Source organism: Telopea speciosissima, chromosome 4 (assembly GCF_018873765.1).
Source record: "Telopea speciosissima isolate NSW1024214 ecotype Mountain lineage chromosome 4, Tspe_v1, whole genome shotgun sequence".
NCBI lineage: Eukaryota > Viridiplantae > Streptophyta > Magnoliopsida > Proteales > Proteaceae > Telopea > Telopea speciosissima.
The window spans coordinates 49,909,251-49,923,048 of record NC_057919.1 but is presented as its reverse complement, the minus strand read 5'-3'; the positions used below and the strand labels follow the sequence as shown (position 1 = coordinate 49,923,048).

Here is a 13,798-nt window from a genome sequence, read left to right as displayed (position 1 = left end):
AAGGTGGGCTGACATAGTCCCACTTTATTTTTACAAAACCGGTTAAGTTGTGTTGATGAGAGCTGCCTTAATGGTATGAGTCCAGTTACTATGTGTGGACCTAAAGTATTGTTTCCTTAATGGGAAGGAAACCCTAGTTTTTATGCAGGGTTGGTCCCTGCTCTCACCACTATAAATAGTTGTCACTGACCCATTAAGTGACTAACAATGAGAAAACCTAAAGTTGAGTGGAAGAGGGCAGACCAGACCAATGCAGTTCGTGTACTGCAGAGATCGTCAAGAGTTCGACTTTCAACCATGGATCCAGGTATGCCAATCACATCCCCGGATTTATTGTATGCTCATTGATCTCCATGAATGTTCCGCGTGTTTTATTCCATCAGGAAAATCTTTGGTCTATCTTAATTGTTAGAAGTTACACTCAACTATAAATCAATATTCATGACCGGCGTTATATTGGAACTTACTCACTATCCCAACTGTAAAACAGATATCTGGTTTAGTACAAAGCATGGCATAAATAAGACTTCCCACCGTAGATGCATAGAAAATTCTCCTCTTTTTTCTCCATCTTATTATATAGAGGGAGGGACCACCTAACCTTCTTGTCGACTCATAGCTCCCAGACTCCCTCCCATTCATTCCCTTCCTTCTTTGGCCTTTCACTAGGATCACCGAAGTCTCGTTGTCTGGTTGTTTATTGGTCCCAATCTATTTGCCTTTCTTTCTCTTTAACAAAGGACTCAGTCTCACCCTTTATGTCCCTTGGGATGTGCCTCAACAAAAGCAGTAGTGATGATGGTTATTCTATAGATAGATAAAAAGGAGCGGTATGGGCACTAGAAGGATGCAATAGGCTTGATACCGGACCCTCAAACCCTAATGAGCCAAGGGCCCCCACATCAGCCCCAAGTGGGGCGCTTATGTGGCCTAGGCCACGGATTTTTGAAAACGATGATAAAAGATAATATTAATACAAGTATGATACCACAAGCTGTGAAAAGATTTGCCAAACAAACAATAAAAGTAATGGGTGCATATTCCTCTCAAAGAAAAACTTACATCTTGTACTAGCCAAACAATCAATAACTATTATCACCGATAAATGATTAGACAAACAAGTACTAGGTTCAACTGTTGGAAGAAATGTTACTGAAATGAAACTTTTTCGATCTGATACAAAGAATCGATTCACACACAGTATAAGATATTGAAACAATATCTCAATATAGGTTTAGGATTACCTCTTAAGTACCACAAGTGCAGCCCCTCCAACGATTCACAACACTTGAATTCCGGACTTGCAAAGGTAAGAATCAATCTCCACTCAATGCTTTGATGGAGAAGAACACAGTGGAACTCTTCCTCTAACAATGACAATCACCAAGTCTTAGAGAAATAGAGAGAGAGAGAGTTGTAATTTTTGGAGAAATACTTTCTCTCAAAAATTTATGAGCTAATAAGTGAATTACTGTCTCTCTCTCTCCTCTTTAAGTCTATCTTTATAGCCAAACCCTGATTCCTTTCCTTATTGCAATCCTATTGGGTCTTACACAAAGGTAGCCTACACTTAGTCATACCCAATCGACTAATTACATTAATTACACACAAGTGCACCTTAGTTTTGGTAATAACTGCTAAACCCGTAATTGATAGAAAATATTACATGTAGATTCCTCCAGTTTACAACATCTCACAATGGACCTTGGGACATGAAATTAAATTACTGTTACTACCCTTATCCATTGAACAACTAGTGTAAGCCTCTTGATTATTGATTTTTTTTCCGTTAAAGGATCATATATTAAAAAACCACCAAGAAAAGAGAAATACAAGAGGATGCAGCGGGCCAAAGACCCCTCAAGAGAAAACACCTAATCTTCTCCCACCTTCGGCATGGCCATCAGTGGAAGAGGAAAAGGCTACAAAGGCAAAAAAAAAATCATGAATACACAATCCAAAATCTGGATCTACCCTAGGCATCCACAACCAAGTCGTCCTGAATCAAGGTCGGGAATGAAACTATGACTGAAGAACACTGTTGAAGTGTTGATTTAGCCAGATAATCAGCAATTGGGTTGGCTTCCCGGAAACAGTGAGAGATCTTACAAGCAATCAAACCCAAATATGAAACCAGACCATACCAGTGCTGACATAGAAACCAGGGAACCACCACCCTCGAAGCAAGCATGAAAATAGCCATTGACTCACACTCAATCTAGAGATTTGAAAAACCTTGGGATTTAGCAAACTCCAATCCTAAAATAAGAGCGTGGAACTTAGCCTCAAAATTAGTTGCCATTCCCAGGAAATTTTTAAAAGAAAAAATAACCTGAGCATCAGAATTGAGGAAGACACCTCCTGCTCCTTAGTTTCCTGGATTACCCAGGGAGCATCCATCAATGTTTAACTTCACACATCCTGGAGATGGACGAGCCCAAAAGACCTCCAAGCACCGAGCCAGGCCATGGGGACTCAAAGGGACGTTAAGTCTCCTATCCAGGAGGAAATACTGCAAAGCTATCAAACGACAAGGCATGCAAGAGAAAATAAAGGGAATTTCCCTGAAAACCTGATCCCAAACTTGAGACTGATTGCAGCAACGCCCCTCAAATCTTCTCGAATTTCTCTCAACCCAAATAAAATAAGAAATAAGGGAAAAACCGCAAATCCACGCTTCCTTTAGAGATACCACTCTCGCCTTGTTTTTCCACCAGATACTCATATTCAAAAGGGAGTCATGAGGCTACTACCCAACCCCAAATAAATTCGAGAATGACGACCAGAGAAATTGTGAAATAGGGCAATCACAAAAACTATGATTGAACGATTCCTCAGCCCTATAGCACAACCCACATCGGGAAGTAACAGGAATACCACACTTTTTCACCTGATCATCAGTAGGCAATTTGCCATGAAGTAACCTCCAACAAAAAACCAAATGCTTATTCCAGACTAATTGAATCCACGATGGCTTTGGATTCCTCACCTGAATTGCTTTCGAAGCCTACTTTGTCGAGAAAACTCCATTAAGGGAAAGCGACCAAAAAACCTATCATCCAAGACCCAGGGGGGGATGGAGATCTGCCACACCGAATCAAAGGCATTCTGCAAAAAAACCGAATCCACTTAGGGGAGGCACCCGCGATCCTCATAAATAAAGTCAGCCACTTTAGAAACAAAGCCCTTAAATAACCCAGGCTCCAAATGAGAAAGCTCAACGAGGGACGAAGGGTCTAACCATTTATCAAACCAGAACAAAATGTGGGAGCCATTCCTAACCGTCCACCTCTCAAAGGAAGACACCAACCCCCAGAGGCGCCTAATTCCAGGCCAAATAGAAGAAGATTTGTAAGAAGTTTTTAGAGAACCATTAGGATTGACAAACCTGGCTTTCAAAAAATGACTCAAGCTTGATTGACCATGCTTGATATGCCAAACAAACTTACACAACAACACCTTATTCACCTCTCGTATGCGACGGATCCCCAATCCTCCTTCTGATTTAGGCTTGTAAACCTGCTCCCATTTAACAGTAACTTTTTTGCTGCAATCGGCGTCCCCTGCCCAGATAAAGTTCCTCATCCACCTCTCCAGAACTTTCACCATCGAATCAGGCCACCAATAGATAGAGAAGTTATGCACCGGAATGCCCGCAATCATCGATTTGACCAACTCCACACGCCCAGCCATAGAGAGAAGCCTACCCTTCCACCCCGACAGACGCACCTTAATTTTATCCATGAGGGGGAGAATGTGATCACGCATGACCCGGCCTTTGAAAATCTCAACACCCAGGTACTTTGTAGGCAAGGAGCAAACAGGAATTCCAAGTTCAGTGGAAATATTATTTCTCCTTTAAAAAGGAACTCTGCCAAAAAATAACTTGCTTTTATCCAAGTTCACCCTCTGACCCGAGAATTTCTGGTATTTCACCAGGAAAGACTTCAGATTATGAGTATACCTGCTAGAAGCATTCATGAAAATAAAAATGTCGTCAGCAAATAACACGTGGGTAGGGGTCACAACTCCTCTAGGACCAGGGAGAGCTTTGATCTTGTTACTTGTCAATAAAGCCCGAAGGCCTTTGCAGAGCACCTCTTCTGCCAGAATGAAGAGCATAGGAGAGATGGGATCTCCTTGCCGAAGCCCTCTTTCAACACCAAAGAAACCCATAGGGCCACCATTGAGCAAGACCAAAATTCTTGAGGAGAGAAGAATTTCATGGTTCCACCCCACCCAGACTTCAAAGATGCCCATCTTTCTATGCACTGCAAACAGGAAATCTCAGGAGAGGGTGTCATAAGCCTTCTGAATGTCAACTTCAATGCCCATCCCACCTCATCCAGTCACTGAGAACATGATATTTGCCAACTCCGAGGCCATACTGATATTGCCAGAAATAATTTTCCCCTTCTGAAAAGCCCCTTGTTCTTCTGACACCAATCTGGGAAGCTTGCTAGCCAGTCTCATCGCCAAAATTTTAGAGATAGTCTTGCATAGGAAATTTCCGATGCAGATAGGCCTGAATTTGTTCAGAGATTGAGCCCCTTCAATTTTTGGGATTAGGGTAATAAAACAGTTGTTGACACCCCATGGAAGCCTGCCTGAAGAGAAAAAGAATTTAACCGCGGCACAAAAATCGTTAGACACCACCTCCCAACATTTCCTAAAAAATAATCCAGAAAAGTTGTCCGGACCAGGCGAACTATCAGGGTCTAAATCCCACACTGTAGATTTAATTTCCTCCGAAGAGGGAACCATCGTCAAACACATATTATCAACATCATCAATCTCCCCTGCGATACAATCAAGAAGATCGTGGTGAGCAGAAAGGGGAATTTTTTTATGAAAAGATTCATAGAAACTAACCACATAATCAGGAATTTCAGCTTGAGAAGAAACTACCTAGCCATCTTCCTTCTTAATGGAGCGATTTAGGCTTTTTCCCCTCCGAATTTTGGTTGAGAGATGGAAGAATTTAGAATTCCTATCTCCTTCTTTGAGCCATCTGTTTCTAGATTTCTCCGTCCATAATTTCTCATGCAATTCAGTAGCTTTAAACAGAGTCGTCTTAGCCTCAGCTTCTAGATCAAAAAGAGAATCTGACATGCCATTTCTCTCAATATTCTCCTGAACTTCTTTCAATTTGGCTTCAGCTGCATCGAAAGCTTGATTAATGTTAGGAAAAGCCTGCCTGGACCAAGATTTAAGAACAAGTTTGAGTCCTTTGAGCTTTTTACAAAAACCCAGAATTGGGTTGCTAACAGTCGAGCCATGCCAGAAATCAGACACCACCCTCATGAAATCCTCATGCTCCGACCAAAACTTATGAAACCAAAATGGACAATTAGCAGGTTTAGGAATGCCTGCCGAAAAAACCAGAATAGGAGAATGATCCGAATCCATACGGGGAAGCACTCTCTGGGCACAATCTTGAAACAAATCATGCCATCTCTACAAAAAAAAACCACGGTCCAGGACTGTAGCTACATTACCTCTTCTTCTATTATTCGACCAGGTGAAAAAATTTCCCTGAGAGGGAAGTTCAAATAGAGAGCAGGAATCTACCATAGCTTGGAAATCATACGCCGAACCAATATTAAATCTACCTGGGCCTCGCTTCTCACTAGAAAGAAAGGTTGCATTAAAGTCACCTACCACACACCAAGGGACCTGGAAAGACGCCAAATTCACCAGATCAAGCCAAAGCTCCCTTCTTTTGGCATGAAAACAATTGGCATGAATGAAGGAAATATGCATTATCTGACCCAGCCAATCCAGTCCCACTGACAACTGTTGGTCCAAAGACAAAATAATAGATTGATGAGGAAATTACAATTTCCAAATGACCTATAGATTGGGACAACTTGTCGGGCGATTGTTGGCAATAACATCCGTAGTAAACCCCCTTGTATTAAAAAACAAGGCCGGAAATTTATCCACATTGACCTTAGGCTCCACTAAACACACCACGTCACGAGAAAGATCCTTCAAATATTTACTTAAGGCCCGACGACCAGCAACCTTCTTCGTTCCCCTGATATTCCAGAAGAGGACCTTCATCAACACCTTGAAGAGATGGGTCTGTCAGATTTTTTCTTCTGACCATTTTTGTTTGTTTTTTTTTTAATGTTGCCTCAGCATCAGCCTTAGCTAGATTGACACCCCTTGCAGCTGCATCAATGGCCTGGATTTCACGGTACGAGCTATGGGTTCTAATCAAATGCGCTGCTTCTACATTCAACAAACCAACATGCGAACCTCTGCCCACCACACGCCGATCAGAAGTTACACCCCCTACATCACCACCGATGGATTCAGGCATAAGGTCCATAGACACTCTGCAAGAGTAGCGCCCTAGTCGCACCTCTGGTCCACGCCATCAGACGAGCCAGCATCAGAGTCTAAAGACCCAATCTCCTCTTCACTCAAAATCAGGTCCAGCTTCGACCCTTCCACCCGCAAGTTGCTATCCGGGTCATTCCTCACTGGATTAACCAGATCCACGACAAGGTGAATCTTGCCACGATTCTCTAGTTGTGAATTCCTAAAATTCTTCACAAGATTTCTACCCACATGAGAAGTTTCCAAAGTGGGAGAGATTTCTTAAGAGGGACTCAAATCATGTGATCTCCTATTGGAAGGAGCCGAATTAGGAAAACTGTCCAAGGAAGGGCGATTTTGGGGGAGATCACACCCTCCTTGCAAGGAAAGACCATCTTGGAGATTGCCCCCACCGTGGCTAATCTGAGCAGGAGATGCAGCGGCCAAGATCGTCTGGGAACCACCATTAGCGCCACCACCTAGAGACTGCCGCCCTCCATGAGCACTACCGATAGATGCCTGAGGCAAATCACTAGGACCAACTCGCCCAACCATGTTCGAACTGACATCCCCTAGAGCAGACTGCTGCACTCTTGCAGCCTTGGCTTCATCCTCCTTCTGGCAACAACCATTGCTCACATGACCCACTCTCTTACAATAACTACAGCGGTCGAGTTCATCTTCATAGACAATGAACTGCTTAAAGAAATAAGGAATCTCTGAACGGGGCTGCTTTCGTTCAACCTGGAATTCATAGACCCTTGAAAAGGAAGATGAATCTTCCACTTCCACCAACACATGGGCAAAATGCCCCATCACCCCATTCCAAGTACGACTGTCCAGATCCATAGGCCGGCCAATAACCTTGGCCATCGACTGAAGGACGTTTTCATGCCAATATTCAAAAGGGAGATCTGGAAAGCGAACCCAAACCAATTTCGTGTCCACATGCTTATCATGGATACAAAAGTTCGGCTTCCAACGCTGAAAGTGGATCAATTGTTTACCGAATCTCCCAGGAGATCTTCTCCACATCTGAGACATGTCGCATTCCTATGAAAATTGGAAGATGACAAATCCTCTCCCCAAAGCTGTCATAGACACTTCCCCCTTGAGAGACCATTGCCCCCTAGCCACAGCACGGGGATCATCCAACGTGCCAAGGCAAAAATTCACCCAACCCAGCAAAGCGAACTGAAATTTTGCTAAGCTCTGTTCATAATCTTCTTGAGGGATCACAATCCTCATAATATTCCCAGCCTGAATCGGAGAAGGCCGGGACTTGATATTCGCCTTTTAAGGACCACCACCGATCGCAGTCGCATAAGAACGAGGCTTGGCGATCCTTGCAGCACCGTCACCACCCTTCCCCTCCAAAGTCCTGGCATCCGAATCTCCTTCCAAACCCCCTGTTGATTGTCACTCGAGAGAGAGTCATCATCACCTACCACCACTCGCCGCCACATAGCTCTTGACTTATTGGCTAGAATCTCTTATTTGTGGGAATTTTCCTAAAGTTGGTATCAAAACCTCTTGATTATTGATTGGACAGCAAAACAACACGATAAAACGTTTATAAAATATACTTATTAAATAATAATAATTTTTTAAAATTTTTTGTAAACACTTTACAAACCACTGAGCTCAGAATTTTTGTCCAACCAAGTTCAAGATTCTCTTTTGAGATATTATCCCTACACGGGAAGTGGATTCCATATTAACCGTCACTTTCGTCCACAGGCAGACACAATGGATCCAACATAGTGATGTATAGCTGACTAAGTCATATGTACGCATCAACCTTTTATACAGTAAAGTACACCGTGCCAGTCTACAACGATAAAGACCTTTCAGATTTGGGGACTACACAACTATCTCGAAAATCCATTTACACTAAACATCTGATAGTAGACTATGTTGGGTTCTCAAATGATCGAGTCCGATACACAACTAAAGTGTACCCGCATCTGTGTTTGAAATCTCAACCCAAAAAACACACTATGCATCAACCATATAAACAGAGAGCCCAATTCCGTCCCTAGTCGCGAACACTTTGAGATCATACCTCTAGATAGACAATCACCCATAAAAGTAAATGCAAATTAATTAAAATAAATCATTTATTTGGATTTGATATACCATATCTAACATCTTATTCTAGTCAAAGTAAAACTTGCATGTCTTATTTTACATATTCGATGACACAAAGGTTAATTACAGGGCAAATCACTTGACAACTACGAAACCCAGCTCCCTTGGCAAGGTCTTCAAAATCTTTCTCAGTTCTTTCTTTTCCTCCAGGATTTATCATCATCATTAAATTGTCAATTTGATATCCAGCTCGAGCTATACGGTTAGTTTCGACAGCTTCTAAAAGAACAACATCAACGATGATCACCTTTCCACCTTCTGGTAATGCTTCATAGCAGTTCTTCAAAATTGTCAAACAATGTGCATCACTCCAGTCATGCAATATCAACTGAAAGTGTGTTCATGTATAAACAAACACATAAATGAATATGTCAGAAAACATAACCTATTTGCTGCTTTTGATGAAAGATCTAAAGACAAATCCGAAACTCACTTTCATAAAAATAGCATCCCCTTTGGGAACACTTTCAAACATGGTACCTCCAACATGCTCCACACCTGTTCATCAAAATGATTAAGTAAATCTGAAGTTATACATCTAAATCCATTGACTGAAAATCAAATAATGCAGCCAAAAAAAAAAAAAATATTACCGGGATGGGATGGTGCTTCTGAAACAACGTAAGGCAAATCAAAGTTAATACCCTTGATTGATGGGTACTTGGAAGTGATCATTTTAAGGGCAACTGCAAATCCACCACCAACATCGACCACTGAATTTAGGCCTTCAAACCCTTTGTATGTTTGAAGAAGTTTGTTCATAGTTATGGTAGTTTGGCCTTTCATTGCCTCATTGAAAAGCACGTTAAATCTAGGGTCCACACCTTGATACTCAAATGCTGTCATTCCAAATGCCTTGTTAAATGGAATTCCACCTTCAAGAATGGCCTCTTTCATATGGAACCTACAACAAAAACAAGAATAGTTGAATACGTACAAGGAATTTATCTAATATTCTAATATCTTCAGCAAAATTATTGGCTACCTTGTGATAACTAAAGGCTCCATGAATTAGACCTTGTTAAGCCAAATTTTGTGATTTGATAAAATTCATTATGACCTTGGTCACGGTGACCAGAATCACGGTCAACATAAAAGTGTGGGAAAAAGAACTCTATTCGAGAGTGTGGCCTACGCCAGCACTCCCATGAGTCTATCTCTCTCCTTTCCCATATGAAAAGACAACTCTGCCCCTTTGTTTTAAGAGGAGAGAGATAGACACATGGGAGTGTTGGCATAGGCACATTCCCAGACAGGAACCTACTTCCCTAAAAGTATATATTGAAGGGAAAATGTTTCTTGTCTGGGGCGTAGTCTATGCTAGCATCTCTCTCTATCCCTCTCTGTCTGACTAAAAAACAGAAAAAAAAATATATATATATATTGGCATTCTTAGAACGAAAGAAAAATACAAATTGACTTATACCCTACCTTCAGCATGGCCATCGGCTAGAGCGTAAGACAAAACAATTTGGCTAAAGGATCCACCTTGGGTAATGTCATCAACAGAGAACCCCGAGTCAAATCAACCGAGAAAAAAGTCTATATTAAAATGAAATGACCTCTCTACCCCTATTCATTGAATCGATGGGGGCGCTCATTGGCTCTTGCCTACCCGCGTAGTCTCTGCTACCAGACAGGGACCTTTATTGAATTATTTTTAGTACTAACTATTTTTTTTTTTCTTTTGTTTGCTTCATGTACTACCTAGTTTATTATATACCCTACAATCTGGAGGGAAGAAAATCAACAAGGATTGGAACTTTTCCAATGAAAATATTTTGTGAGATACGGAATAGGGCTTAATGTACCTTTTTGCCCTTTTCTCGAAGCCCATGGCATGAGCAGAAATAGAAAAAAAGAATCAAATTAAACAAGAAGCATAAACATAGCTAAACTAAGGGGGATTCATAATTACCAGCCCTGCATGACGACCTTGTCTTGATGCATAAGCATCAACATATCCAACGATCCCATCTCTTCATTTTTAAGGAATAGCTTGCAGATCGGGGTCTGCCCGTAGAGCTTCTCGATCCGGCCATCCTCATGTCTCTTCAGTGAACAAGTGAGAACTGAATAACTGGCTAAGAGTCGAAGGGCACGATCAATCATAACGGGGGCATCTGGGTTTTGTGTGGCAAGCTGAGAAGCAATCTCAGAAGGTGAGACTTCTGCTCCTGGACCAGCTTTAGTGATGATCTCGAGAATTCCAAGCTCGACAACCCATCTCAAAACCATGGGAAGGACTGAAGAGCTTGCCAATTGCATTGCATATAAACAAGCTTCCTCATCCTCATATTGCTGCTGGTGCTGCTGGTGCTGTTCCATGGTGGCTTTGGTCTGGTTCTGGTTTGAATGCATGGAGTCTGTTTCTTAGGACTTGGGATTCTGTGTTAAGAGAGATGTGGAGTTCAATTCATAGTAAAGAGCTCACCTACCTAAAAAATAAAAAAGAATTGATCCCCAGTGGCATTAATTAACCACGTTGATGACGAGGATGATGAGGCGTACATGATATTTACAGATTCCCTTTTGGGAGATTATTTTTTGGTAAAATTATCGTGACAGCTTAAGAGATCTTTCTGTTTTATATACAATTTGTTTATATATACTCCCTTGACAAGAACATCCTACCTTGTGATACAATTTAATGAGGATTATGAGGCCTGCTCATGGGTCACATCCCTTCACCTACCTGTTTACGGACGATTGAGATAAAAGAAATAGCGAGCGAGATGAACAGACAGCTTTTAAATTAAGTGACACCTTAGTTAGAGCTAAGATGAGACTTTTTCTATGGTCGAACACAGAGAATCCATATCTCAGTGTAGCCTACTTAGAGCTGAGTGTGAGACTTTAGGGGGGCGTCATGGAGGTGATTGGACTGAAAGACTCAGGTCAGACGCTTGACAGTGTGACTGGACCTAGATTCGCATGGTGTTCTTTTATATTCTATGAGTGACATGCCCATCTCAGTAGGAGAAGCACCATAGCATATATTTCATATTGTATGTGCTTTGTTAGGACCGTTTGTGAGAGTGGCCAAATGGATCTCTACTTGGTTACTGTGTGAGCTACATGGATCAAACTGAGTTGATCCTACGGATAACCTCTACCTGAGACCATGGCATGAAGAGGACAACCAATGACGCTACTTTGAGGTGTTCCTTAGGATCATGGATGATGTGGTCCAACGAGACACGATTGGGAAAGCTGCTGGAAATAGTCGGATTGACATGTGGGACATAGGGAAAACTATTTGGAATTACACCCTTGTTGTGTGGCTCATTGCCCGGGTGACTTGTCGTATTTCTGTGTTGACTTAGTCATGAGCACAATACATGTTTTGGGGTCAGCACTACTTATCATGAGGGATTGAGAGCACTGGATCCGATGTAATTGGATTGTTTAGGGTATCCTAGATAGTTTATAAGTGATGTGCTATGTTGGTTAGTGGAAGTTTGATATAGTACTCCTACCTTTGTTCTTTCTTGTTAGGTCGCACGCTTCATTTCTTGTATGAGGAGATACACCACAGAGTAGAGATTTGATTGGATGATTGAGATGATGTGTCCTGTGTGGGCGAGTGGGAGATGTTAAACAATATGGGTCTGGTCCCATGGGTGCCCACTTGGGGCAGCCGTGGCACCCATAGACTCACTAGGGCTAGAGGAGTGGGGCCACATGGTGGTCCCCCCACTTATATATAACGAGTAAGAGGAAGGCTGCACACAAGAAGAGATTGCCGCAACCTCTCTCTTTCCCCGTCTCACGTTCTCCCTCCCTCACTCTCTAGCGCTCGTTGCTCTCTCTCTCTCGGTCTGATCACGCCTTTGAGTGTGTGTATCGATAGGGATTCCATCACATTCCCTTAGACTTGAAGTGTGAGATCTCCATTGGAGAAAAAGAGTTCGTGAGTTGCGAAGGTTGCGTTGTCAGAATTCGTGCGGATGCGTAGAGCAACTGGATCCTTTCGCTATGTGGAAATCAACATCGAGTTAAAACCCTACTCCATGTTGTTTCCTTTTAATATAATCCCAGGGAATGAGCAGAAATATAAAAGAAAGAATCAAATTAAACAGCAAGCATAAACATAGCTAAACTAACGGGGATTCATATTTACCAGCCCTGGATGAGGACCTTGTCTTGATGCATAAGCAGCAACATATCCAACGATCCCATCTCTTCGTTTTTAAGGAATAGCTTGCAGATCGGGGTCTGCCCATAGAGCCTCTCAATCCGGCCATCCTCATGTCTCTTCAATGAACAAGTGACAACAGAATAACTGGATAGGAGTCGAAGGGCACGATCAATCATAACGGGGGCATCTGGGTTTTGTGTGGCAAGCTAAGAAGCAATCTCAGAAGGTGAGACTTCTGCTCCTGGACCAGCTTTAGTGATGATCTCGAGAATTTCGAGCTCGACAACCCATCTCAAAACCATGGGAAGGACTGAAGAGCTTGCCAATTGCATTGCATATAAACAAGCTTCCTCATCCTCATATTGCTGCTGCTGCTGCTGCTGTTCCATGGTGGCTTTGGTCTGGTTCTGATTTGAATGCATGGAGTCTGTTTCTTAGGACTTGGGATTCTGTGTTAAGAGAGATGTGGAGTTCAATTCATAGTAAAGAGCTCACCTACCTAAAAAATAAAAAGAACGGATATCCCCGGTGGCATTAACCACGCTGATGGTTTTGTTTCACTACTCAAACAAGCAGAGAAGCATGAGGCTTGGCATTGCAGATTTTTTTGAAGGACAGAGCGTGGATCTTCAACTTCTTGCATAAGAACTCAAAACGTGCAGTGGGTAGCCCTTTTGTAATTATGTTGGAAAGTTGATCCGTTGTGGAGATGAATTGAACAGATTACTAATGGTTGACAATCTTATCTCGCACAAAATAAAAGTCAATTTCAACATACTTGGTACAAGCATAGAAGACGGGATTTACAGATAGATATGTTGCACCAATATTGTTGCACCACATGATTAGAGGTCACTAGAGAATGAGGCCGAGTTCTTGAAAGAGTAACTGTAGCTTGAGAGATCTTTTTATTTATATACAATTCGTTGATATCTTCCTTGACAAGAACATACATCCGACTTTTTGGTATAATTTGTTGGGCCTACGGGCCTGTCTAGTCATTTGGGAAGTTGTTTTAAGTTGTGGGGGCAACTTGGTAAATTACCATTGTTGCTCCCCTTTCCCGTAGACTCTTTAATCAAAAGCAAAAAGAGGAAAAAGAAGCAGTGGCTCGACACCAAGGAAATAGAGAGAAAACAGAATTTTCATAGGTAAGAAGGATTCTGCATAGTTACGACC

General features: G+C 42.1%; 2 protein-coding genes across 2 annotated transcripts; both read right to left on the bottom strand.

The window, feature by feature from the left end:
- Nucleotides 1–6,360: 6,360 nt before the first annotated feature.
- Nucleotides 6,361–7,371, bottom strand: LOC122659372. Its single transcript, XM_043854484.1, has 2 exons — nucleotides 6,701–7,371; nucleotides 6,361–6,571 (listed from the first exon to the last, which is right to left on the bottom strand). The coding sequence occupies exons 1-2, from the start codon at nucleotides 7,369–7,371 to the stop codon at nucleotides 6,361–6,363; spliced, it is 882 nt and encodes a 293-aa protein (XP_043710419.1).
- A 1,113-nt stretch (nucleotides 7,372–8,484) lies between these two features.
- LOC122658915 (caffeic acid 3-O-methyltransferase 1-like) lies at nucleotides 8,485–10,824 on the bottom strand. Its single transcript, XM_043854069.1, has 4 exons — nucleotides 10,397–10,824; nucleotides 9,072–9,382; nucleotides 8,912–8,976; nucleotides 8,485–8,806 (listed from the first exon to the last, which is right to left on the bottom strand). Exons 1-4 carry the CDS (start codon nucleotides 10,804–10,806, stop codon nucleotides 8,510–8,512), a joined length of 1,083 nt encoding a protein of 360 aa, XP_043710004.1. The 5' UTR covers nucleotides 10,807–10,824; the 3' UTR covers nucleotides 8,485–8,509.
- Between the last annotated feature and the right edge of the window lie 2,974 nt (nucleotides 10,825–13,798).